This window comes from Leptonotus elevatus, chromosome 2 (assembly GCF_054856555.1).
Source record: "Leptonotus elevatus isolate MCC_2025b chromosome 2, RoL_Lele_1.0, whole genome shotgun sequence".
NCBI classification, from domain to species: domain Eukaryota; kingdom Metazoa; phylum Chordata; class Actinopteri; order Syngnathiformes; family Syngnathidae; genus Leptonotus; species Leptonotus elevatus.
The window spans coordinates 14938343-14964532 of record NC_141240.1 but is presented as its reverse complement, the minus strand read 5'-3'; the positions used below and the strand labels follow the sequence as shown (position 1 = coordinate 14964532).

General features: G+C 39.3%; 1 protein-coding gene and 1 long non-coding RNA gene across 3 annotated transcripts in view; one reads left to right on the top strand and one right to left on the bottom strand.

Annotated features, from left to right (window-relative positions):
• nphp4 (nephronophthisis 4) overlaps nucleotides 1–26190 on the top strand; it is a 146159-nt gene that overhangs the window by 40278 nt on the left and 79691 nt on the right. For both annotated transcript variants that reach the window (XM_086067961.1, XM_086067960.1), the window contains exons 7-10: nucleotides 251–435; nucleotides 2062–2197; nucleotides 19509–19718; nucleotides 20121–20244. In XM_086067961.1, coding sequence (XP_085924087.1) covers nucleotides 251–435; nucleotides 2062–2197; nucleotides 19509–19718; nucleotides 20121–20244 — 655 coding nt within the window. The remainder of the gene's footprint in view (nucleotides 1–250; nucleotides 436–2061; nucleotides 2198–19508; nucleotides 19719–20120; nucleotides 20245–26190) is intronic.
• On the bottom strand, nucleotides 23508–25815 carry LOC147178541 (uncharacterized). The gene is made up of 3 exons (XR_015094038.1): nucleotides 25745–25815; nucleotides 24858–24923; nucleotides 23508–23710 (listed from the first exon to the last, which is right to left on the bottom strand). It is a non-coding gene; the product is annotated as an uncharacterized LOC147178541 (long non-coding RNA).

The following is a 26190-nucleotide window of genomic DNA, read 5'->3' as shown; positions in this document are numbered from 1 at the left end:
ATAAAACTTTCATGACAGCTACAGTTGGCCTTGATATTTTTTTCTAGTTTCACCATTTCCTGAAGGAGGTCGCCAGTGTCCCGGAACAAGTTGTGTTTAACATTATCGACTATTAATTGTACTAAAAGCATGTTACACATACGTAGACGTGACAGCTCATATTGCTGATAATTAGTCCAATGCATGAGAAGTAGCTGTACAAATGTATTTATTTATGTTAGTCACTCCCCTCTTTTGCCATATATTTCAGCAACAACCAAGCCAAGAGAGTTCTCCAAAGACAGTTGTCATCCAGGAAAGAAGGCTTCATGTAGGGGTCCACAATGGCTGGTGTTTCATTGACAAGCCTCAGATAATGGTGCTGGAGCCCCTATCCTCAGGGGTCAAAGGTCGTGTGGACGGCATCGCCAAACAGAACACTCAGACCAAGGACAGGTGAGCAAGACTTTTACATAACATAACAGATATGATTTCTTTGTCAGTAATATTTAAGACTGTTTAAGAGTTGAGTTTGTATGTGCCTGTATTGTTTCTTTGAATTTTTGTCATCATTGAAGGCCTCATAGTTGAGACAAATATAAACAGCGCTGAATCGTACTGTAGGTTAACATCAACACTCTAAAAAGTGTGCCAGACTGGTATTATAGATTTCCTAAAGAAAAAGGGGTGATAAAGAAATGTGAAAAAGAAAATACCAACTGTCAGAAGGTATAGCTTTCCTGCTACTCTCTCTCTAGGGATTGTCATTATTAGTAGCAAATTATTTAGTATAGAAACAATTCATGAAAATTGAACATAGTAAGTTCTCTTTATTCAGAAAACCCGCGTCACATCTACAATTTAGGATCTGGGTACTATAGACAGATTTAAGTATTAAGTATAATTCAGCAGTAAGTATTATTAAGTATTAATATTTCAATATTTGGTAACACAGAAACAGATTGTTAGCTGTAAACCCTCATGACAACCATCCATCCATCTTCTTAACCGCTTGTCCTCACAAGGGTCGCTAGGGGTGCTGGTGCTTATCCCAGCTGTCTACGGGCAGTAGACGGGCTACACCCTGAACTGGTTGTCAGCCAATCGCAGGGCACACAGAGACGAACAACCATCTACACTCACAATCACACCAATGTTTCCCACACCATGTTAATACTTGGGCGGGCCACCCAAGTAAACTAGCCACCACCCAAGAAATTTTCAAGAAAATTTAATAAAAATCTTTTTTAAAAACGTGTCATGACCAGTAACATATCCGCATGACCGCATGTAACATTAGTTTGCCGAGACGCAAGTAACAGGAATGAGAACCCCCGAAAACAACCCAGCCCACCCACCCAAGTAGATTTCAAATCAGTGGGAAACACTTAACACCTATGGACAACTTGGAGTGTACCCTCATGACTATAAAAAAATTATTAAATATATAATAAAATGATGTATCACAGTAATGGCCCGACCACCTGAAGGCGGAGTCAATGTTTGTTGTGCACCAAAATGCCTTTTGTTTCTTTTTTTAAACATAGCTTTTTGTTCCTTGATATTCATATTCTATTTGAATATGATTAATTAACAATCAGATTATCTTAATTAAGTCCCTACACTACTGTTTGTATTTGAGAGTAGTAGTAGCAATCTTAGGTGAATGAGGCATACTATATAATCCATAAAGTTGATCTCAATAGTCATTACTGATAATCTGCTGACATATGATGAAATATCATAGAATGAGAAACCGTTGATGATGAATGAAAGGATCCCCTGACATTTTGGGGTTTATGATGTTAAAAAAGTAAACATTGCTCCATTCTACCTCACAGTTTGCTCTCGTCTATGGAGTGTGCAAACTGTAAACAGCAAATACCAAAAGTGCTGTTCCACAGCTCACATCGTATTCCACTTCTTTCCCATGCAGAGCATACAGGACAAATAAGTGTAAATCCTTCAATGCAGTGATTTATAGTATATGCCTTTAATGAGTAAAGCTGCATGAAATGAAGGGGCTGATATTTGTTTGTTGTCTGCATGTGTGTGTGTGTGTATCTGTGGTTATCTCCTCAGTTCGGCAGCATCAACGGCTCCACAGGCGCTGGGCCTTCGCAGCAACTTGGAGGTCAGGCTGATCAATCACCAAGCCATAGCAGTTGTCTTCCAGCTAGAATATGTCTTCTCTGCTCCAATTGGCCGAGAGACAATGGTAAGAGGGATATTAATATACCTGTTTTTATGACACACTTAAATACAATAAATCTGAAAAGAATCTTAGCAAAACTTGACTTGACACTAGGTTACATTAGTCATTTTCATGTAGAGTTTGGGCAATTGATCCACAACTTATTTTTTTACTTACTACTTTTGAGGAGCAATTTTTTGCAGGTTGATCCCAGGTATCTGAAGCAAGGGTTTTATTAAGCAATAAAAACAGAAAAATATATAGCAGGGGTGTAATGTAGGGCTGCAGCTATCAAATATTTTAATATTCAAATATACTACTTTAGTAACATTTTCAGTGGGGCAATTTCAGGCAAATATAAACCAAATTTTTAAATCAAAAACATGCATTGAAAAAAAAAAAGGCTTTAACAGCCTTTGTGCAGCTTCACTTGACCAGCTCATGTATGTAGCACGCAACATTACACAGTAGGTTCACGGATGAGTGTTAATTATTTAGACAAGCATGATTAAGACAACTCTTCTTTAAGTTTTGGAAGCGTTCAAACTAAAATAAAACATTCCTCGACAGAAAACTGTTGAAATGGTGAACTACAGTATATTAAATGTTCTCATGAATTTCAGTAAAAGTGTTAAGATGATTTACTTGTTAGATAATAACCCTCAAGAAGGATTTTATCTGATTCTTAGCTGACATGTGATTAGCGCCTCGTACATGGATGAAGAGGTCAGCTCGCCATAAAATTTGGCATATAAATGCCCATTTGTTTTGAATGACACACATAATTATGACTCGCAAACTGCAGTGTGAAACAGCGGAATATTTGAACTCTTTTACCTCCAAAAACGTTTAATGACGTTCAGTAAAATCCAAATGAATGCCGCCAAAAACGTTAATTGACGTTTACTATGTTTTTTTTCCTCAATAGGCAGGGTAACGTCCGTACAGCACTGCCTTGTCATTGGGGTTGTAAAATCCCAAAACACTCACTAACAATGGCCAGCAGATGGGAGCATTGTATCTCTTTTCAATGGTCTCCCGGTAATATGGACAATATGGGCTTAACAATAAAACATAATGAATATGATGAAATAGAACAATTTCAAGGATGACGTGAATGATCAAAGCCTTATTCACAGAGCATCACTAAATAAATTTTTTTAGTGTCAAAGTAACTGTTGTGCAAAAAATTGATCTTTTCACAAAAAGTTTCTTCTCATCTTTTCAGTTTTCTCTCAATGTCACTTAAATTACCTATTTTCAAATGGTGATTACTAAAGAATAGAATAAGGTAGGAATTTCTATTTGGTATGCATCTTGTTTACGTAGTGACAGCACACAATATTCTGTTTGCCTTGAAAGATTAGTTAAAATACTCGAAATCGGCGGGCACTGTCGGGGTTGTTTTTTGGATAACGTGTGGCAATAAAAATATCCATGAGGGAAAAGGCCGACTGGTATAAATAAGTTTGACTGAATGATACTGTCAAGGAGGTAGCACATTTCATTATGTTAGGGCACTTGCCCTCTGCAAGTAAGTTCCAAAACTGTCCATGAGCCCTGGACTTGATCTGAAAGTCATTGTCAGCGTGTAATGTCAAAATCTCATCCTCCACTCCAGACAAGTTTATATGAAACGGTGTTGCAATTTTTGATGCGAGTAAATCAATGTCAGTATCTTCCCAAAAAGGCCAGCACATGAATATAGCAACTGGCTGTAATAAAGTAATGCCATTTTAGTTCTTTAACCTTTCTCTTTCCCAGCCTACTTTACAGAGGAAAGTCAGTGTCATAGCTTTTATGAACAGTTCGAAAATTCTGCTCGACATTTCCCCTCCTTGAAAAAGCAATGTTAGATTTGCAGATGAGGCAAACACAATTCAAATATAACATTTTAGAAAAAATTGGAAAAAAAAATCCTCCCATTTCATATTAAAGTGGCTTCTTACTTGGTCCAGTGTTAATTACTCATTTTTAGTCCGTTTCTTAAGTTGAGTAGAAACAATTTAGGCTAATTGTGCAAGTTAGTAGCTTCTTTGAATTTTGTTTAACTGCCTTAAAATATTGTATAAAGCCCATCATGAAATTTTACCAGTCAATACACAAATCAATAAAATAAAAAAAGAAAGTAATTACAAATTAAGAAGAGCAAACATTTTTTCCAAACCTAAATATAGAACAAAACAAAAAGAACGATATGTTTCAACTCAAAGTGTCAGTTTGTGGAACAATCTGGATTGTAAAACAAAATCTTCTCAGTCTATCTGTATTTCTAAAAAAAATGTATAAAAGCACAATTACTGGAAAAATATAAATAGCACGAGGACATGCTGCTGAATTATTTGATAGAATTGTTACATTGAAAGCGTCTTGACCGCTCGCTGTCATTCATTTTGTGTTGATTATTATTTTTTGTGTGTGTTGATCAGGGGCAGATATAACAAGTTTTTACTTCTTTCTGTCCCCTTTCATTTCTTTTATTTTAAAGAATGAAATACATTTTTAGATGTAATTGAAATTGAATTGAAGGAAGAACCCGTGAAGCTTTGATGCAGAATCCAAATTTTCATGCTCATAAGAATTAATTTTAATGTTACGGTCTACTTGCATTGGGTCTGTCCAGGGATTTTAGCCACCAGATGGAGCACATGGATCTGCAGTGAAAAAAAACTTGACTATGCCACTGACATGAGGAAAACTGGAATTGAACGCGAGTCATATTCAAATCAAAATTATTTTAATGTTTTAACAGAAGAATCTGTCTAATGAGTATCAAACATATGTCAGAAAGCAGAGAGCATTAAAAGTGAATATCTATAAACAGTGTATCATCTCAGAATCGCTTGGTAATTTTTTTGTCTGGCTGTGCACAAGAGATGCTATCCCAATACATATTACTTCACCACTGTGGCCGTCTTTGGCCTGGATATTTGATGAGGTTACAGATGCAGCATTTAGGTTGTGTGAATCATTTTTGTCTTGTGTGGAAGTGGAGTCTTTTTGCTATTGTGTACATGTGTTGTTTGGTAATACTAATCCACAGTCTGCCTTGGGTGTTGACTGATAAGAGCAAGATAAGCGCTCTCTCCTGGAGATGACAACAGCGTCGCTTGAAATCTCACTCACGTTCACGTTGAGTTTTGCCAAAAAAGCTTGCATGGCGTCATCTGACTGCCAAAAGCGTCATGTGTCACTCAGCTACCTTGAGAAGTGCCATGGGACATTCTCCACGTCCTTGTGCTGTAACAAAGCTGTCACAGATGTGACATATTCTCCCCCCACTTTTTTAGGTTTAATCGGTACTGAGCTGAGGTGTGCCTTCAGGGCAGACAACGGCACTCCACACAGCTTGAAACTCTTTTATAATTTGCCACTGGACTGGGTCTGATTGCCACTGCTACTGTACCTCTTCAAATAGCAATCAAGGCCTTGTGGAAATGTGTTTTAAACCTCAACATTCGACAGCCTATGTTTTGCTATTGTTTTCTTGGAAATATACAATAGGCTCTGGCTGGCTCACTGATTGCATTCCAAGGCTATTCAGTCAAACTCCAATTGCTTCCATAATGGGTATAAATATTGGGTGCTGGCTCTGTATTTTTTTTTTTAATTGTTTGTGCTGTGTAGCTTTGAAAGCAGGTACAACTAAAAAATATATAAAAAATAAAAATAAACGGTGCAATAAATCTCAACCAAGGCTAAGGGAAGTATTATATAGGCTACCTTCAGAATAGAATAGCACTGGGTTGTCAAACGTACGGCCCGTGGTTCGGATCAGGCCCGCAAATGGGTTTAATTCGACCCGCAAGATGATCTTGCAAGGTTAAAAAATGAATAATGTCGGCCCTAATAATCAGACGACCAAAATCAAAACATATACATTTCACAAGCAAACCTCAGATGAGCAATGCAACTTATACATGGAATTTACCTGGATGTCATTATTTTACACACAACCTAAAGTTACTGTTTGTTGAAAAAAATAAAATATTTGGCAACACAGAAACAGATTGTTAGTAACAACATCGACCTACATAAATCAAACGTGCTGAATAAGACACACATGCTACTGGTAACACAAACACATATGACATGGATTAACGTCCTATAACTTAAACAACGCATTCTGGGAAGAATATACGTATATGCAAAACAGGCAGAAATAACATGCCCGGAACTCATATGGGCAAAGTGTTGCCTTATGCTTTTCCTGACCTGTGTCTCTTCTGGCATGCTCATATTATTAGTTTCCTCTGTGTTCGTGCTGTTTTTTGTTCATCAGTCTGCCCCGTATGTCTCCAACAATAAGTTTGCTCCGGTCATGAAAAAATATATATATGAAAATGTTTATCCTTCCATGTCAAAGTACAAGATACCGTCCTTACACTTATTGTTAGAATTTGTCACTGATGTCTTAGTGAATGTTTTTCCTATCGTCCAATTGTCCTGTCTCCTCAAGTGCTTGATGCTGCTTATCAATTGCATCACGTAGTAGTCACACTGCATGTGGCTTTATTCAAGAGCCAGTCTGCCTTGCTCACGATGACACACATTAGCTCATCACTAATGGAACCCTGGATCAATGATAAACTGAGACAGGAGGCACTCCTGGCCCACACCTTTTTGTCTTTTTGCCAAGAAACAATTTGGCAAGGGGTGAGGAGGTGGCTGCAGCCATCCAAAATTCTGACATGGGGAATGAGTGACTGCCTGTAGGTCGAAATTGGAGCAGAAAAAAAAAGTTTCGATTTTTTTTCCTCCCAAGAAATAACTGAAATTGATCTGTTCCACGGCTCCAATTCCATTTGTTTTAAGTAACATTTAAGCATAGTTAATTGTCATTTAAGTACAAAATGTTGTACATCTTGTCGAAAGTAAAACATAAAAACAATACATTTTGTAGTTATCACTTAGCTTTTTTTTTTGTTCTATTGTCCTCATTAACATTTTTCTTTTAAGCTTCTAATCAGTCATACCCTTGCGGAAGGTTACATTATATAAGTCAAACATAATGCAAAACGCTGTATATACTCAAACTGAACAGTTTTGTTTTGCTTGCATTTTCTGGGTTGTTGCTTTCAATGTTATGTCAAATTCCAAGTTGTTTGACCTCTATTCCAAAGGTTTACTTGCTCGCATTTCATTCTCTTCTTTTGTGCTTGTGAGTCTGCAACACATTAAGTTCCTTTCTGAAAATGTAATTGTCAGCTCTCTCAAGCTCCTCTCTGACACTAAACTGACTGTGTGTGACTGAAAGAGGACGTTGACAGCTCTTAATGCAAGCCAAATGAGTTCTTCTTTTGAGCAACAACCGGTAATAAATGTGGTTAAATGACCTTTAACCCTGACAGGACTTGTGACGTGTCACAGTCGATTACTGAGTGCACAAGGCAGGCCAACCGTTGTCATGTGACCTTTTACTGAGCTCTCATTCTCTTCTAAAGAAAACAGGATCATCAATAGGCAGAATACTGGAGCTTTTTCACTGTGTGTTGAATAACAAAAAGGTCGTTGTCCTCTATTTCAGTCTGGTTTGATTATAAATGACAAACTCCAAATGAGCTGTTAGAGTAAGAACATAATTTTAATATAATTGTGAGCGATTTGCACAATGAATCAGTGTCAGAGAACTGCAGGATGTGTTGCTGCAGACATTAGGCTTCAAGGCAAGTATAAAATATATCAGCTAAATGTTTTTTTTTTCACAGTGTGCGACAAAATGATGTTTAAACATGAAGTTAAATGTGCATTCAACTGATTAACTGATGAACTTGTAAGTATTACCAACTAATTCAAGAAATGTCAGTTTATCTCAATAGTTTGGGTGCACCAAAATCCAGTTTGAACCGAAAAATCGTTTTGTGAATTTTAAAAAACGCAAGTACAACAAATCCAACCAAATAGTTCTCTTTTGTAATATATCCAGGTACGTATCGAATCGTTTTCTTAGAGCGATTACAGTAGTTCATTTGAATGTATTGAGAATGACAACAAGAAAGTCATTACGTCATACCCTGCCAAACTGACCTGTGCCATATCGAATCGAATCGTAATCCCACAAAGTTGATCCAAATGGAATCATTCCAATTTCAAATTGAACTATCCTTGAATCGTTTCACTCCCCGCGTATCAAAAACCAAATAATCTTTTGAGGAGACACGCACACCCCTAACAAATTCCCTTTAATCTTTCTTTGCCGCTCTTTTTCCCCCCTGCCCAAATAGCTGTGATCGATTGGTTGATCGACACACGGGTGGATGTGAAGACAGATGCCGTGACATGGCTTGAGGCTGAGTTTATTAAAGGTGTTGGTGAACAGCCTCTCCTCTGGGCCACATAGACAATTGTTTGGATTTTAATTGGCTGGCGACAAATACATGCTGTGTAGATTGTGGTGTGTTTTTGCCACTTTTCTGTAATATGTGCAGTATGTTTTTGGTTGTGCGTGTAGATACTTTTGCGTGTTTGTATGTGCAGTGATCGTAGAGGCCCTGCAGGTCTTAATGATGTTTGCTGAGTGAACACCTTCCACAATAACATACTCATTAAAGTTCCCTGTTTACTATTATGATTACCCCAAACCCCCGATCTCCATATTTGTCTCGTTTTTTCTTGACCACATATCTCACTGCAACCATTGCAAAACCCTCCCACCTGATCATTGTTGACCTTGTATTCAAAGGAAGCTGTTATACTTTGTTTGTCTCTGATGTGAAATGTCACGTAAATGTTAATTAAATGTTAATCAAACAGCTTAAGCACGGTAATGTCATCAGTATTTGAAAGTTATATTTAGTTGATTTGTGGCTCATTCCTCGGCGGTCAATCCTACCTCAAGGCACAATTTTTTTTCCTTTCTTACATCAAGAGGAAAAGTTGAGTTACTAGGCAGGGGAGGTTATATATATGCCGCAGAGACAATATTTCGCCTGCCTAATTAAAATGAATGTCAGCTCTCCCCCTACTGAGGAGTACATCAATCTCCCCTCACGATAGGCCCAGAGTGAGTCGTACCCTGTCACAGTCTGCCAGCAGTGCCATCTTTCTCCAGATGGATGCATCCCCCTAGAAACTAGACAGACAGTGGCGATAATGTTTGCACATCGAATGGCTGCTTTGTGGATGGTCACCTCACACTGAGGTCGTGCCCGCACTCTGGAGGATCTTAAATCGCGACTTGAATGATAACGGCAGTTGTACAAAGTGGCTGGTGGCGTTTTGAAGCCATCTGAGGCTTGAACATCTGTCGAAAAATCAGTTTACACTGTTAATTGTCAATCTGCTATCCCTTGTGCAGTTTTAAAGCAAAAATAACACATAAGGCCTCTTGGTACTGCTTTCCTCTCGTTTTCCAAGTGCTTAACTATCTATTTGTGGATTTTCCCTCCCACTTTTGTAGCCTGTGTCTGTATCATGTTAAAATTGCAAAACCTAACTACAGTCTGCATAAGTTATAGCCATGACATTTCCACACCAAATGGGACCCTGGTGCACATTGTGTAAGTTAAATCACTGACTTTGTGTGCCCCTTTTGCACAATTGCTATAATGACTCACTTGGATTAGGCATAACGTAGGACAAAACTCGGTACAGGTGAAGACAAATGACCAACAATAAATGCAACAGGCACTCTGCACGATGGCGCTGGTAGGAAAGCAATAACACGTGACAGAAATGATACACTGCTAACTGCCACTTGAAGAAAACACGGCATCAAAACAGCGGTGAGCTCCAGCTCCAGCTTGATTGCTCTTGCAGTCATAAAATATTTTACCTTTATTTTCTCGCCCAAGGATACATACACAGTGACTGTGGGGGCTCTTCAAGTCTTAGTAATGTTGGATGAAGTGTATAGAATTTTGATAGAGCGATATGGGTATGCTTAGACCAACGACTTGCAGCGGGTCAACATGACCCACAAACATTATTGGTGTTATAAACAAAGAAACATAACATGACGTTTGAAAAATAGAAACAAAAAAGTACTTTGATTTGAAGATGACTAGATTTGAATAATGTATGAAGCATTCGTACCATTTTATTTCTTAAAATATCTCATTAGTGATTGTCGATGGGGGTCATTGTTTTCATTCAGTATTTTTATTGTTTTTCCCATTTCAAAAATATTTGCATATTCTAATGAAGTAAAAGCATTAAACATGCCCTGCAAGAGTGATCGGTGATCGAAGGCAAGGTCTAATTTTCCCAGCACAGTATAGCCTGCTGGGTTCATTTGGACTACTCGTGCAGATGGATGAAAATGTGAATGGTTTAGTGCTCTTAAGTTAATGATCTCAGCGCGTGTTGGCTCCCTCCCTCCAGGCCTTCTCATTGTACAGTTGTAGGAGCTCTGGGCTGGCGCCTGCTGCAGGCTCCTGGACTGAAATAATGACTTGAAGAACCCAACAGACGTGCGGTAATAGTAATAACTGTCAGCCCTTGTCTTCCATCAGTGCTCACATCCCCCTAATTTAGAATTAATTCACGCTTATCATTTTCTCCAACACAAAGCCACAGCTTGACGTCTTCTTACTGCAAACTTTTCTGCTTTCATAAACAAAAGATGCAACCAGTTCCATCCCTGAATAGTTTTATATTGAACATTAGTGATGTCACTTTCATGTTTAGGAGCAAGTCATAGCTGAGCTTGTAGGCGAATATTGGACTTTTTATGACTTTCTTCCCTCTTCCTTCCATTTTCGGGGATAATGGAGTTTCAGCTGTGTAAGACTCAAAATTCACAGTCTGTCACCTTTGGATGGTTTGCTCCATTTTCCTGTTGTCCTTTATGTCTGATGACTTTTTTTTTTTTTTTGCTCCAGGTGACAGACACGAGGTCTATATTCCCAGCCTGCCAAATGTTTTTTTTTGCCTAGAGATGCTGAAACATTGTATTTTACATCTCCAAACAAGGCTGATGGATTCTTCCCCTTGCAAATGCTTTGCCTGTTGGAGCTATTACGCGTGCAGTGACATTCCCTGTTATTGTTTTCAGTGCAACTTTATGAGAAATGTTGGTGCTTCCCTGTTTTGCTGTAGGCTGTTGTTTCCATTCCGATTCCTCCACAAGTGCACTATAACAAGATTCTGCATTCTTTCCTGAGTAAAAAATAATCACTGTTTAAAAAATAAAACAAAACAAAAAATATATACAATCTATGTACATACATGCTGTGGTACGTCAACCTACAAACTTAATATGATCGGTGACCCCGTTTGTAACTCGAGCCGTTTGAAATTGAGGTACATTTTCCCATAACTTGAAAAGTTTGTGATAAGTATTGTTCATAACTTGAGGTTCTACTGTATGTACAGTATATGCTGATACTCTGCTCAACAGTCAATTTATTTTTGGCTGAACTGGCTAGTGACAGTTAATACATTTTTAGGGGGAACTGGCTATTGATCACTTTGAGGCCAACATAAAGACCAACAACACACCTGGTTTAAAGTATTTAATTCAAACTTCTACAATTATGTAAAATGCTGCCTCCAACCCCACCCCCCCAAATACAGTGGAATCTCAAAGTTTGAACAAAATCCATTGTGGAGTGGTTCATCTTTGAAATGTTTAGATCCCAAAACATGTTTTGCCATAGGAAATGATAAATACAAATGAAATGAATCTGATCCTTGGTTATATTGAGAATGAGCGGTATCAGCGATGAAGAGCATTTTCTTCAACCTCTATCTATCTCATCTTGACTCGCTGCTTGTTCTGCTCACTCATCCACGTAGCTAACGGCTTTCAACTACATCATGTCCATCTGACATGGCACTGGGATGCTCGATCGCAGCAAACTAAGAGGCTTCCAGTCAATCTACAGCTCGTGCTAGCAGCCAACATTAGCCGCGATGCTAAAACACTCACAGCTTTTCCATCATCAAAATTCTGGGATTATTGTTTAAACATACTAGGAATGTGAGTGATCTTACGAAGAGTGTCCAGATGTCCAAATTTCTCATGGAACACGGATTAGAAAATCATCTGTGATCTCAATCTGCATGTCTTTATTAATGAATCATTAAAAACCAAAGTATCAGGTAGATAACATGCTGTAGACAGCAGTTATTCATTCCCTGTTGCCCGTTTTACTGTTTTAGTCCCTCCTACTTTTATGGTGATTGGTTAGATTGTCAGGCACTGCTGATGCAATCATTGGACGGCTGATATCAATCATTTCAGTAGCACCACCAATTGTGTCTGAAACATTATTGTCATATGACCTGATCTGGAGCTAGACACTGTTCTACATGAAGTAGTATAGTACAGTATTTTGTGGAATAGGCCTAAATTGCAGTTGCATTTTCAACATGATTTTGGGAGCAAATGTTGAATAGAGCATTTTGACATATGTACAGTATTTCATGGAGAGCATTATTTAAACTTGTGGTTCTAAAAGTAATTATCGACCTTTTGGAAAGGTTGAAATGTTCAATTGGCAGTTATGCATACGTGTCGCTGTGGGTGTCGTCCGGTCTCAAGGCAACGGGGAAGTTTTGGTCTGAGTTTTTTTTTGCCTGTGGTCTAATTGAGTCCTCTATCTGTCTAAGGCGAAACGGCCACATGCGGCTCCGTCTCTTTGGGTTTGAGCTGGAAGCGGCTCCTGGTGCTGATGCCCCTCTGTGATAAGTTACCACTTCTTCACTCCACTGCTTTGTTCCCAATCATGTCTCAACAGCCATGATATATTTTCATGATACTTTTAGACTACAATTGGTTTTGCATATGGGATGGACAATGTGGCTGTATTGATTGATATTAAAATTATTTGTGTTGTGTTGTTTGGCTGTTCTGCATGGTTTTTGGAATAGAGTTACCACATTTGCTTCTTAGTCAGGAGATTCCAGTTGGATTCTCATCTCAATAGAAGAATCACCAATTTTAGGACTTGTGACCACTTTGGCTATAATTTATTAAATACTTGACATAAATGTAGAGTCATTCACAATTTTTAAGGATGCATTCCTTGCATCAACAAGTTGGGTTAACTGTTTTAGCACATACTTAAATGTAACTTGATATAACACAGCTCATTAGTTTACATTTAATGTTTGTATGAAATATTGCATATTTGCTTGAAACTTGAAGGCAAAGACTTGACTTGCTCTCACCTCTGCTGTATCATAACAGATAATGCATAACGACATTCATTTTAGGGCAGTTTAGGTTTCACTGTATTTTACAGCCACAGACATATGATTGATGGCTGTCGGTACCTGTTGTGTCACAAGAAAATTAGACTTACAGAGTAACTTTGTGTATGAGTCGACTTCTTCAAACCAACACGTGCGAGCGCCAGTGTACTACCTCCTACAGTATATTTTGTAGATCATAATGCCATTAAACACCACCTCCACTCGCGCAACTTCTCATTGTCATCCTCCAGCTTTTGTGTGTGACTAAACGAGGACGGTGTGCGCATGGATTACATGCCTGCATGCGAATTTCACCCTGTTTTTGAATGAAACTCTTATCCCTGTTTGTTTGCTGAAACCACAACTAAACAGTCCCTGTGAGATTCCTTTAATCTTGTTGTTTCATACCCCAAGCTCTCCGAGGTTTATGTAGTTCATATGTAGATCACATCATTCCCAAGTACAAAAACTAGGCGTTGAAATGGATAGCGGATTCGTGCCGCTAAAAGCTTTTCTTCTCAAAGGGATATTCTTTATTTTTTCCCATTGTCTTTCCCTTTCCGTGTGGCTACACTGCTTTTGAAAGATCCCTCCAGTTGATCATGAATAAGTTATTCCTTGCTTGATCTCAGTCATGGATGTACATGTAATGCATGTTTAAAAGAGATATAGCATTGGTGTGAAAATGTTTAGGATTAGCTCACAGGCCATTTCCCCCTTCATATTCTCACTTACATTCTCCGTGCAAGTGTTGAACATGAAGCTGTTCTCTCATTCTGATGATCGGGATACTGAACGTGTGCGATAAGTGTAGGACAGATAAAAGCTCTTTCCAAGGCTGTAGGCATCCATGAAGAAAGGGCTCCCGATTGGTGCTTTGTCTCTCTCATTCACTTAGAGCTCAGCCAGCATTTCTGCCCCCGAATCACTCCTACACAGCAGCATATTCATTGAATAATACAAGAAGAATATTCACTCATGTGCTAGACAGTCACGTTGCTCATGCTTCCTTTTCTGCTATGCTTGAAACATGTATGACACAGTCGGGGGTCTTTGGGATTTTTAACGGCTTTCCCGCATGCCATGACATTTTTCCAAAAATATTGGCATTTGATCACATGCATGTGAAATGCTTCATACGGCGTGTCGTGTTAATCTTAAACCACATTAAACAACAGAAAGTGCTTTTCACTGTGGTAGTGCTGTGATCTGCTTTTATGGTATATGTCTGCTTTTCCAATTCAGTGAAAGAGTTTTGCTTTTGCTACTTGTGGTCAAATTATCGTCTGAAGCGGACAACCTCTCCATAGGAATTGACTATTGATCTGCAATTCACTGCTACTTAATTTGCGTGAAGCACTGGAGAGTCTCATCAGATGTAAACAAACAGACAGAATAACAGCTTAGAAATCATCGTGATGGTTTTCTAGCCTTGAAATAAAGAGAATAGCTTCTCTGTAGTTTCCATGGAGACTCTGGAGCATCTACGTATAATGGCTTCCAGTATTTGTGCATCACCTCAAACATCTTCCTTTTATATGGGTCTGATCACATTTTGGTACCCACAAAAAGCATCTTATAGCATCTATTGACTCAGTCAGCATGTTTTATATATTAAAGTTCTGCCTTCTTATATGGTCTGAAAATACTGTCTGTCATTGGATGATGGCCTTTCAGTCCATTTTCATGCAGTCAGTGGGTGGTCTATAAATAAATTGTGATTTTTTTTCCCTCATACTGTCAATAATAGTAATTATTTGGTTGAGTGAAAGTGCCAGTATGTTTCATATGAAACATTGGATATACCTGTCTTTTTAAACTTGGTAGCAATTAGCAAGTCACTGGGGAGAGTATGTTACTAATGATAATTTAGATGATTACCAAATTGAATGTCTTAATCCATACATAGCTCTTGCATACACCTAAAGTTTTGTTATAAGGATTCATGCATTAGTCAAAATAGTTATTGTATGCCTCACATTCTGAGATTTGGGTTTGAATCTTCGCTCTGGCTTTGCTGTGTGGAATTTGCACGTTCCAAAAACATGTATATTCGATTAATTTAAGATTCTTTATTCTTTTAATTGTTTATTGGTGTAAATGTGAGTGTGAATGGTTTAACTATTATCTGCCCTCCGATGGGCTTGGTGACCAGTCTAGGGTGTACCCCTCCTCCTCCTTGCCCATGGATAGAATGGATGGATTCATGCAATGCTCACAGGAAAAGGCAAAATAAAGAAAGTAAAAGAAAGTGTTGATTGTGCACCTTTTGGAGATTAACTTTAATAGGTTTTGCGTAATCTTGCTAATTAACAAACAAATGGCCATTAAAAAAGGGTCCTTGTTAGAGGTTGATTCCTTCGTGTTCCTTAGCTCTATAACATTGAGAAACCGTAGCAATTTTTTCGGCTCATAAAGGCTTATAATGCACATAGTCTTGAACGGGGAGGTCAAGTCAAACGTTGTTGTTCTGTGCAATGTGCACCCTACTAGTTTAAACTTGCTGTCAACTGAAAATTACATCAGGGTGCCTAATGGTTCAGGTATATTAACATTTGCGATTGAAACCTAATTGTCAAGACAATTGGTTGTCTGAAGCAAAGCATGAAATTGTATGTGTATTATTTATACTGAGTAAACAAAAACTGGTGACGTGTCCCATTCTTCTGTGGCTGACAATATAAAATGCTTCTTATTGTCTTATCAAAACATTCTTATGCATGTGGAGAGGTGATGTTTTCTTTTTACGGACTGGTAGTACAGTGGCACATAAAAGGACACATGCTGGCATCAACAGTATGTGAGGATCACCGACGGCACTAGTGGCAGTCAGCCATCCAATTTTATTTTTTTATTTTTATTTTTTTATATGACTAATGACCTGTAACATAGGATTCTTGTTTTCATGCAATGAAACAGACTCAAGGGAACTGAATGTATTGAGTGAACCATTATGGGTTTTACTTTGTTTTGAACAATGGGCACTATAAGGATCCTTGTGTATTCTGCACCCTGTGTATTCTACCTGTGATTGATTAAACTTGTATGAAGCTGACCAGCTTATTAATCGATTCAGCAAAAGCCTGGGGTCCCCTGTGGAGGATTTAAAGCTAAAGGCTTTTTTTCCACTCACATTTTCTTTCTTTCTTTCTTTCTTTCTTTCTTTCTTTCTTTCTTTCATTTTCTTTCCTTCCTTCCTTCCTTCCTTCCTTCCTTCCTTCCTTCCTTCCGAAGGATTTTTCTTTTTTTTCAATAGAGGGGCAATGGATCATACTGTAAACCATATTCATCCACAATAAAGCTTTCCTTAAATCTATGTGTGACCTAGATTACCGGTTCCCTATACAAAGAGTGAAAAGCAATGACTGCAGTTTTAAAAATTGTCTGTTGCACTTATGAAGCCAATGCTGTACAGTTACATTTTATTGGAAACACTGCACAGCATCTTTGCTACACTAGCATAGAATGTGTAAATTAATACAATTGCAGCAGTAGGCATTTGATTGTTTGCACTCGAGGTTAGGGGCTACAGGTGAACTGTTAAATCATCAAAATGTATGCATGCAACTGCATGCAGTTGTATTACACAACCCAGATTGTTACAATTTCTAAATTCACCTTTAGCCTTTCACATCTGAATGTGGGCTGTAGTTTCATACTATCACTATTACAGAAAGAGTTGTAAGCTATGCCATTAGAGATGTGTTTAATGCAGCGCTAGAATGTGTCACATTTTATGAACTAAATGTTGATGATATTATAGGCAATAATTAATTATTTTTTGTCTTAGTTCAGGCTAAATAAATATAAACATCACTTGTTTGTCCTTGTTGTAATGAAGCACTCAGGATTGTACTATTTAATTAAACTGTTCTCGACAATTGAGGATATGCCTGCCAAGTTTAAACACATAGCAACACATAGCAAGAGCTGCGTGGCTCAGGGAGTAGATCGGCTGTCTCCCAAGCTGAAGGTTTTGAGTTTGTTCCTCAACGCTTGAGTGACTTTAATTTTTTTCCTCAATTCTTTATTTTACTTTCTTCCAAGTGTTAATATTACTCTAAAACTGAGTCTATTAGATCCCACTGTAAATAGAGTACAATTTACTCTACAGAATTTACTGTGCACATGTTTGGTTAATTAACCCCCCCCCCCCCCAATAGGTTAATGTTAATGTGAATGTTTGTTTTATACTGTATGCCTGTGATTGACAGATAACCAATACCTGGTATCCACCGCCATTTGCCCTAAGTCCACAGGCTCCAGTTCACCTACGACCCTAAGGCTACGTTTCTAATATGTTCCCAGCAGCCATTTCTGCCTTTTTTTCCCTTTTTTTTTTACCTCTGTTTGCACGCCATTTTCAAGGATGGAGCTGCTGAGTCCCAGAAACTCAAAGGTGCACTACTTTTCGGCCCGTGGTTTATAAGGGATGCCTGTATGTTTCCTCCCGGCCTGTCATGTTGTGACAGGGTCATGTTATGTTGTTCGTCACGATCTGTCAAGGTTTCCTACAGTTGAAACGCGGACGCCAGGCAGTTTTGGAGGCCGTTTGTTGCCCTGGCAGGGTGTAATGAAGCTTCTCTGACTGGTTTGTCTCCAGAGGTGGCATCAGCGTGGAGAGGCATATGTATACTGTCGTTCAAGTTAAGCAATATTAGTTTTCTGTCAACAACTAATTCAGGAATCCATCTCTTTTACAGAGTACACGGCTTCAGGTCGAACTACAGACCGCCGCCAAGTTGTGATATGCCTTTACTTATTGTCAGGTTTAGTTGCATGCACAGTCAACTATGTTTCATCTGCACCTTGTATACTGTGGAAAATGTGACAGTTTAACGATCTTACCTGCCATCTACAGCAATCATGGACTGGGCCATGCATTTTGCTGCAGATCAAGATCAAAAAAATATTGGCAGGAGATCGGATTGCTGAATGTGTACATTTTAGTCCTAGTCCAAGTCCTGGGGTATCAGGTTCGTTTTTGTTCTGAAATAGTTCCTATCCAAAAATTAAATACAAAAAAATACTGAATTATTGCAATATAGCATTAACCTCTTTTACCATTTCAGTTATTTGGATTTGTTTTGTCCATGGCTCAAGGGGTATAGAGCCAGTTGTCCAGTAACCGGAAAGTCGGCTGTTCAATTCCCGCTCTCCCCAAGTCATGTGTTGTTTTGTCCTTGGGCAAGACACTCCGCACACATTGCCTCCAGTGCCACTCGCACTGGTGTATGGAAGTTGTGAATGTTTGGTGGTGGTCGGAGGGGCCGTAGGCGCACACTGGCAGTCACTCTTCCGTTGGTCTGCCCCAGGGCAGTTACCACCACTATAGCGTGAATGTGTGAGTATGTGAATAATGTATCCATTGTGAAACATTTGTGAGTGTCCAAAACGCACTATATAAATCTGATGCATTATTATTATCATCATTATTATTATTATTATTATTATTATTGTTTTTATTATTATTGTTGTTGTTGTTGTTTTGGGCCTGGCTAAAATCAAACTTACGTATGCTATGCACTTGGGCTTTCTGGCATTAGTTGGCTCTTATTCAACCTGTGGCTCACACTACAAACAATTGTACGTGTTCAGGACCTTATTTGAGTGACAGATAAGAGCCTAGTATATAATATTTTCAGCACAGTGAATGGACATGCCCACAGCGTCTGACCGCTGGGAGGAGGGCTCTAATTTTGCATGCATTTTTCATGGCTCTGTGACAGGGGTTGTCTCCCAACACAAAGGTTGTGGGATCGCTCCTCAAACCTGGTGACCACGCCAAAGTGTCCTTGAGTAAGACACCATACCCTCATTTGCTCCCAGTGGGACCTGGCAGCACCCTGCATGGCGGAAGCCAACCATTGGTGTACGAATGTGCATGTAAAATTAATGTTTGACACATTGTACGGTGCTTTGAGCGAATTTATGAGACCTTTCTATTTTCACTTTACATGGACTTCAAGCTATATGGGTGGTCAAAATATCATAAAGAGCTCTCAGTACAGTATAACAATTAACTGATTGTTCAATCAGCATGTCAGCCGTGACCGTATTATTATCTTCCACACGGAATTTTGATACAGGCTTGTGTCACTTACATCCTGCAGGTGTTCCTCATCAAAAGAAGAGTGAGCTTATTGATTTCAGTGTTGCTTATTTCTGTGTTGATGTGTCTTTTCCCATGACACAGCTGTCTGCCACGTCAACATCCCGGGCAGCCTTCCTGCAATGCCTCCGTTGGGCAATGTTGTGCCCGTTCCAGGAGCAGACAGGCTGGAAGGGAGAAGAGACACAGCTGGTTCTGCAAGGGAATTCAAAGCCAAACCCTTTCGGAGTCATGGTCTACAACTCAGCCCGAACTCAGAGCGCTGCACCACCCTCAACTTCAGGCACAATTCAGGTAACACACTATCGTAAAGAAATGCTGAAATGATTTACCAGAAAGCGAAGGTACAGGTACATAAAAGTGTTCACTTCTTAAATGTTTTTGTTAAGCCACACCAGATTGAGCAATCAGAGAATATAGCACAGAACACCACTTGGTTTTATACCATGATGGTGCTTGGGGCACCTGCACAAATGGCACATGTATCCAGAGAGGTTGAAGGGACTAGGGAGTTATTATTTTTTTATGAACCCAGCTCTAAATGCAGCCTCTGAATAAAGCATTCATTCATCATTTAATTTTTATCTGTCAAGGATGAACAGGTACACCTTTGTCTGCTCAAATGTACATGTATTATTTGTGATGATCTTACTCTTTTTCTACATTATTTAAATGTTTAACACATTTACCTCATAGGATATGATCAAATTTCGGCTGTCCCCCAGTTCGGACAAAACGACATCCAGTCCAAAGACATCTCTGAAAACGAAGTTGGAAGATGCATCACATCAGGGACGATCGTCTTCTTCGCCCACTCAAAGTAATTGTCGCCGCACCTCGGAAATGTGTTTGAAATGGTTTAAATTCTTTCTTCCACTGCTTAACCAATATCATTAATTTCCATTGCTTAAAGAAAAACGGCTAAAACAAAGTTGTGCAACAACACTCAAGTTGACATGTCCTGTAAAACAGCATCCACTATGCAACGTTGAGGATGAGCACACTCCATGACTGAGGCCCAAGGGAACTGCAGTCAAAGTGCAAACACTTTTGTTGAACTTGATGTTGCCTAGAATTCTCTCTTGTGCATGTCGGAGAGGTCAACTGTGTCTTATACACATCGATCCACAAGTCTCACCCTGTCACAGTTTGAAATTATAGCAGTTATTGAATTAATAAACCCATGGCCTGTTTATTGAGCTAGTCATTGCTAACATATTATCAACATAACCCTGGGGTGTACAATTCATTTTCCTTTGGTGCCATGTGAGCCTGGAACTGATTTCTAGGGCCGTACCAACATGCTAACCTCAATTGTTTGCCATTAATTTTAAATGTTTATATAAAGCTATGTGGTATAAGTTGTATCATTTTAATAATTTGGTACTTGTGTCGAAAAGGTAGGTGTACGGAATATGTTATTAAGTTATGAAATGTTTTAAACAGTGATTAGAATTACATATATACACATATTAACATATATTTTTCCACCTATATTTTTAAAGTCGGCTGACATAAGTAGAAACAACTAGCCCATATTAGGCGTTCTTAATTGGGACTCCAAATAGAACTCCAATGTGCAGGAAATGGGAATGTTGCTAACATGAGAGAGGGTACACTTAAGTAGCTGCACATAGCCACAAAGTTGCTGAGTTGTCAACACTAAAAACACAGGTCATTTTTACACATGCACATCAAAATGTGAATAACAACTTTCAAAATGAAAGCACCACATTGTAACAATTCATTTCGGTTTTATAAACACTGAAAGGGCTGGTCAGGAACTGTGGATGGGCCAGATGTGGCCTGCGGGTCGTACTTTGCCCCAGGCATGGCGCTAGGATTTTTTTTTCTCTCCCGGTGCTCAAGGAGGGCTTGGGATGATTTATACATTTCTGATGGTGCTAAAGCACCCCCTGACTCTGGTGTAAGTGTCCTCTCTGCTTTGCCCAGGTCTGACATGACGGCATCCAGGCTCATTGAGGCAACAATAAGCTCCAACCATCAATGGATTGCTTATTAATTAAAACGGGACATATTTTGACAAAGCCACTTTTGTAGCTCTACAATCAGAAACACCATAGCCAGAAAAACTTGTATGAGCTTTACCTACGTATGTGCCAACATACAAAAAGAGCCACAAAATGACAGTTTGTGGCTCAAACTGGTTTGATTTTGAAATTTTCATTCTTGAGGTGTTTGACCAAAAGCATTCCCAGACATTTTGTTAAGACCTATAGGGGCTGTTTGAATTTTTGCAAAGCATGCCATAATATGTTGCCTTTAAAATCATTAAGGGATAATTACAATCAAATTTAATGTCAGTCATTACATTTCCGTTGCTGCAATGGCAACTATTAAAAAAAAATACTCAAGATATTACCATCGAGTATTTTGTGTGTTTATCTGGTGATCTGTTAGTATTGTCTCAATTAATTTCCATAAACCTGATCCAATAAATGTGATGCTGTAGCGGTCCGTCGCTCTGGGCCCGGCGACGCGGTTCGGGGCCTGTGGGCCGCCGGGGTGCCCCGTGGTTCCCTCTCCCCTCCCCCTTCCTCCCCCTTGCTGCCTCTCCCTCCTCGCCTCTCCCCGCCCGTCCTCCGTCTCCCTGTCCCTTCTCACTCGTCACCCTTCCTCCTCCTCTCCCCCTCTCTCTGCGGCCCTGCCGCTGCCCCCTGCCCTTCTTGTCGTCTCCTTTCCCCCTCCCCGGTACGCCTTCCTTCCCCTCCCCCGGGCCGGGGGCTCCATACATGGCCCAGGTCTCGGTGCTCTGGGGGCCGGCGGGGGTGACTGGGGTTTGGTGTTGTGCCCGCCCTGCTCCGGTGGGCGTCCTGGCGCCTCGGGCGGGCCCCAGTATCCGGGGGGCGAGCCCTATCGCCCCGCCGGGCTGGTCCCATATGCCCGCCGGGGTCCCGGTGGGGTGGGTGGGGGCTTGGTGGGCGGGTGCGCCTCCTGCCCCCGCCCGGTTGGGGGGGGGCCCGCTGGTCGCTCCTCTTAACTCACTACACTAGGTTTGCACAATACACTTTTATAGACATATAGGGCACATAACACACTTTGGGAGGGGTGGGGTAGGGTGGAAACACCGTCTTCACCCTTCAACTCCCCTCCAATTTTAATGCACCACACAACTGGGGGGGGGGGGCTTGTGGGGGTGCCATCGGTTGGGGACCGCGGTATAGAGCAGTGCTGCGGTCCCCTGTCCGTGTGCCCCCCCCCCCCCCCCCTATATTTTTTTTTTTATGCACCACATACACTCAGTGACATGCTTGGGAGGCGGGTGGATCGGAGCGTGGGAATATCATTTCCCTCGGCTCCGGTTCACCTGCTCCTAATTTTAATGCACCACACACACACACACACACACACACACACACACACACACACACACACACACACACACACACACACACACACACACACACACACACACACACACACACACACACACACACACACACATACTTGCCTCTGTGTATTATGAGGACATTTTTTCCAAACCGGTTTAATTGTGTATTACAGGGACACCCCTTTCTGCTAATGCCAGAGAGATGGGACTTGCACCCAAAAATTTTTTTTGGGGTTGTCCAGGACAATTTCACTTCAAAACTTGAAAAAACTCAACACACAAAAAAAAGAAAAACCTGAAAAAATCCGTAATTGTGAGGACATAGATAATGACCTAAATAAGCCACGCCCATTGCAAAAATGGTAATTATGAGGACCAACTCACATTACAAGGACAAAGTTTACACAACACACAGCAACCATGTCACTGAAGTGATTTGAAAGTTCTGGCATTCTGACTTTACACAAACTAAAATGGCATTGATGTGTAATGACTTACCTGATATAAGGACACATTGTTGTACATAACAATACTGTGAAATGCAAAGTCATACCTGATCTGTCCTAAAATTGTAAGTTTTAACATGGTGCTCATGTTACAACTTACAATTTTAGGACAGACTGAAACTGGTATGTTAATAAAACTGCTTCTTATGTGAACAGGTTATCTAGGTCAAACACAGCTTTGTAATGGATAAGCTCGACATGAAACCAGATGCAAAAGAGTCAGTGAACATTGAACATTTTATTCTTTAAAACATGACTACCTCTCATCTTAAAGGATGAGCAGTTTTCTCATAGCTCATTCCTGAAATACCTTCGGATTTCTGAATTTCTGAAACAGGTTCAATGTAGGAAGTGTCCGAAGTACTGTGAGAATCTGGAACATATTCCTCTGCTAACGAATCCTCACTTGAACTGGATACATCAGCAACCTAATTTTTTAAACGAAAACAATTATTACATACATACATACATACACATATTGTCGCTGTTCTGTGAAAAACACTTCCACCATAGGAGCTACCGGAGAGCAGCCCGCGACCTAAAAATGGAAACGTGTTTTTCACAGGACAGCAATGATATCCATTTATACAGTAGATGCACACATACTTATGCATATATACAGTGGCTCTAAAATTAACCTGCCATATGCGGGTTAAAATTCATTTTGGCGGGTGGTCATAAATATTTACTAGCTTTACTTCGCTGTTACTTAGTGATGTTACACTCGAAGTAGAAGCTTGAGAAAAGTGTCGAGCGCTCGCGGCAGAAGTAGCTCCCGCCATTGATGGGCTAATGTGCTAAAGTTAATTTACCAAAGGTCTTCATCATCAAGCAGTTTTGCATTTTTTTTAAACGGGATATGTGCCAGATGCTGGAGCAAACTAGAAAAGCATTTAGAACCTAAAGTTTGTGCACATACTAAAGAGTCAGACAGTCGTTAAGATTGAGACAATTGCTCAACATTTAGCTGCTTGCAACTAAAGATAAAGGTATAAACATGGGTCATAATTTATCCTCTTGACTAAATTATATTCATTCAATGAAAATGCCTGCACTATTAATTCTGGTTGCGTGAAACAAAGATCCATTGCAGATACAAATAACACAGAAGATAAAATACCCATCATGCCAGTCCATTCTAGTGCAGCGAAAGGTCCAAAACATAAAGCACATTTATCCAAGCTTGATACAAGTAAATTAACTACCTGATGTTTACACTTCTGTTTAAAAAAATAAAATAAAATTGATAGCGAGTTCATCTCTAAAATCCACCATAAATAAATTAATGGGAACAAAAGATCACTACAGTGCATAATCCAAATCACCAAACTGCCAACAAATCTTCAATTTGAGATATTTTTAATGTTGACTTGTAGGAATTTTAGTCCCATACAAGCTTATTGTTGGATACAATATTTTGAACGTCTTGGCAATACACATTGCATAAAAAATTGTTGTGATTATATTTGTTAGTTATATAGTTCAGCCCTAGCATCTACTCTACACTCTTCACTCCTAACGTCTTGCTTCTGAAAACTGATTTCAACATCAATATTCAAAAAGAAATCTCGTCACCTGGTCAACTTGGTCTGTGACAGCTACGTCTTCAGCTATGTCTTCAGGTTGTGCTTCAGTTGAAACCTGGTACACATGAAGAGAAAAATACATATAAAATTCAATTCTTAGTAACACGACTGTACCTGTGCATTTACACAGTTACAGTACATACAGAACAATTAATAGGTTAAAGTATTGTAAATGCAAACTCATTTTATTTGCCATTACAAAAATAAATAAATAAATCCTTCTGCACTACAGGTTTGTGTAAATTGGTGACGTCTATTTTTCACAATGAAACAAAAACAAGAAAATACACAGTCCTCAGAGAATCCATACCTGACCAGAGTATGAATTGTATAATAACTCCAAGCCCTCAAAACTTATTTTACAGTCACGGTGTATGAATACACTGTCCTCAGTGTCAGTTATTCACAACTATAACATTGTGAGGACTAAGTATCTGTGAGGGCTGCACAGTATTGACAAAACATGCGACATGGGTGTTTTATACAGTAATGGAGATTATTTCGACATTGAACATGGACCTAAAAAAAAAAGGATCTATCTATAGCTATATATTTTTATAATCCAATGAAAAAAAATACACGATAATCCGGAAAAATAAACAAGCTCATTGTGATCTAATCTTATCCAATTAAGTTATTTTTTGTTAGTAATGCCCCTCGATACGTTTCTCGTATGGCGATGCGCAATTAAGGTAGTCTCTGATTGGTCAAAGTCAGACTAAAGTATACAATCCAATATTCATTTGTTGCTTGTCTTTGCAATACACATATTGCATGAGCCATTCGTGCGACAAGATATTTTTTTATATATTGTGCCAACGTCTTGCTTCTGAAAAATGTATTTCAACGTCAACATTCAAAAAGAAATCTCGTCACCTGGTCAACTTGGTCTGTGACAGCTACGTCTTCAGTTATGTCTTCAGGTTGTGCTTCAGTTGAAACCTGGTACACATGAAGAGAAAAATACATATAAAATTCAATTCTTAGTAACACACAAGTCTGTACCTGTGCATTTACACAGTTACAGTACATACAGAACAATGAATAGGTTAAAGTATTGTGAATGCAAACACATTTTATTTGCCATTTCAAAAATAAATAATCCGTCAGCACTAATGGTTAGTGTAAATTGGTGATGTCTATTTTTCACAATGAAACAATTAATAGAAAATACACAGTCCTCAGAGTGTCCATACCTGACCAGAGTATGAATTATGAGGACTGTATGTGTAACTCCAAGCCCTGAAAACTTATTTTACATTCGCAGTGTGTAAATACACTGTCCTCAGAGTGTCAGTTATTCACAACTACGACATTGTGAG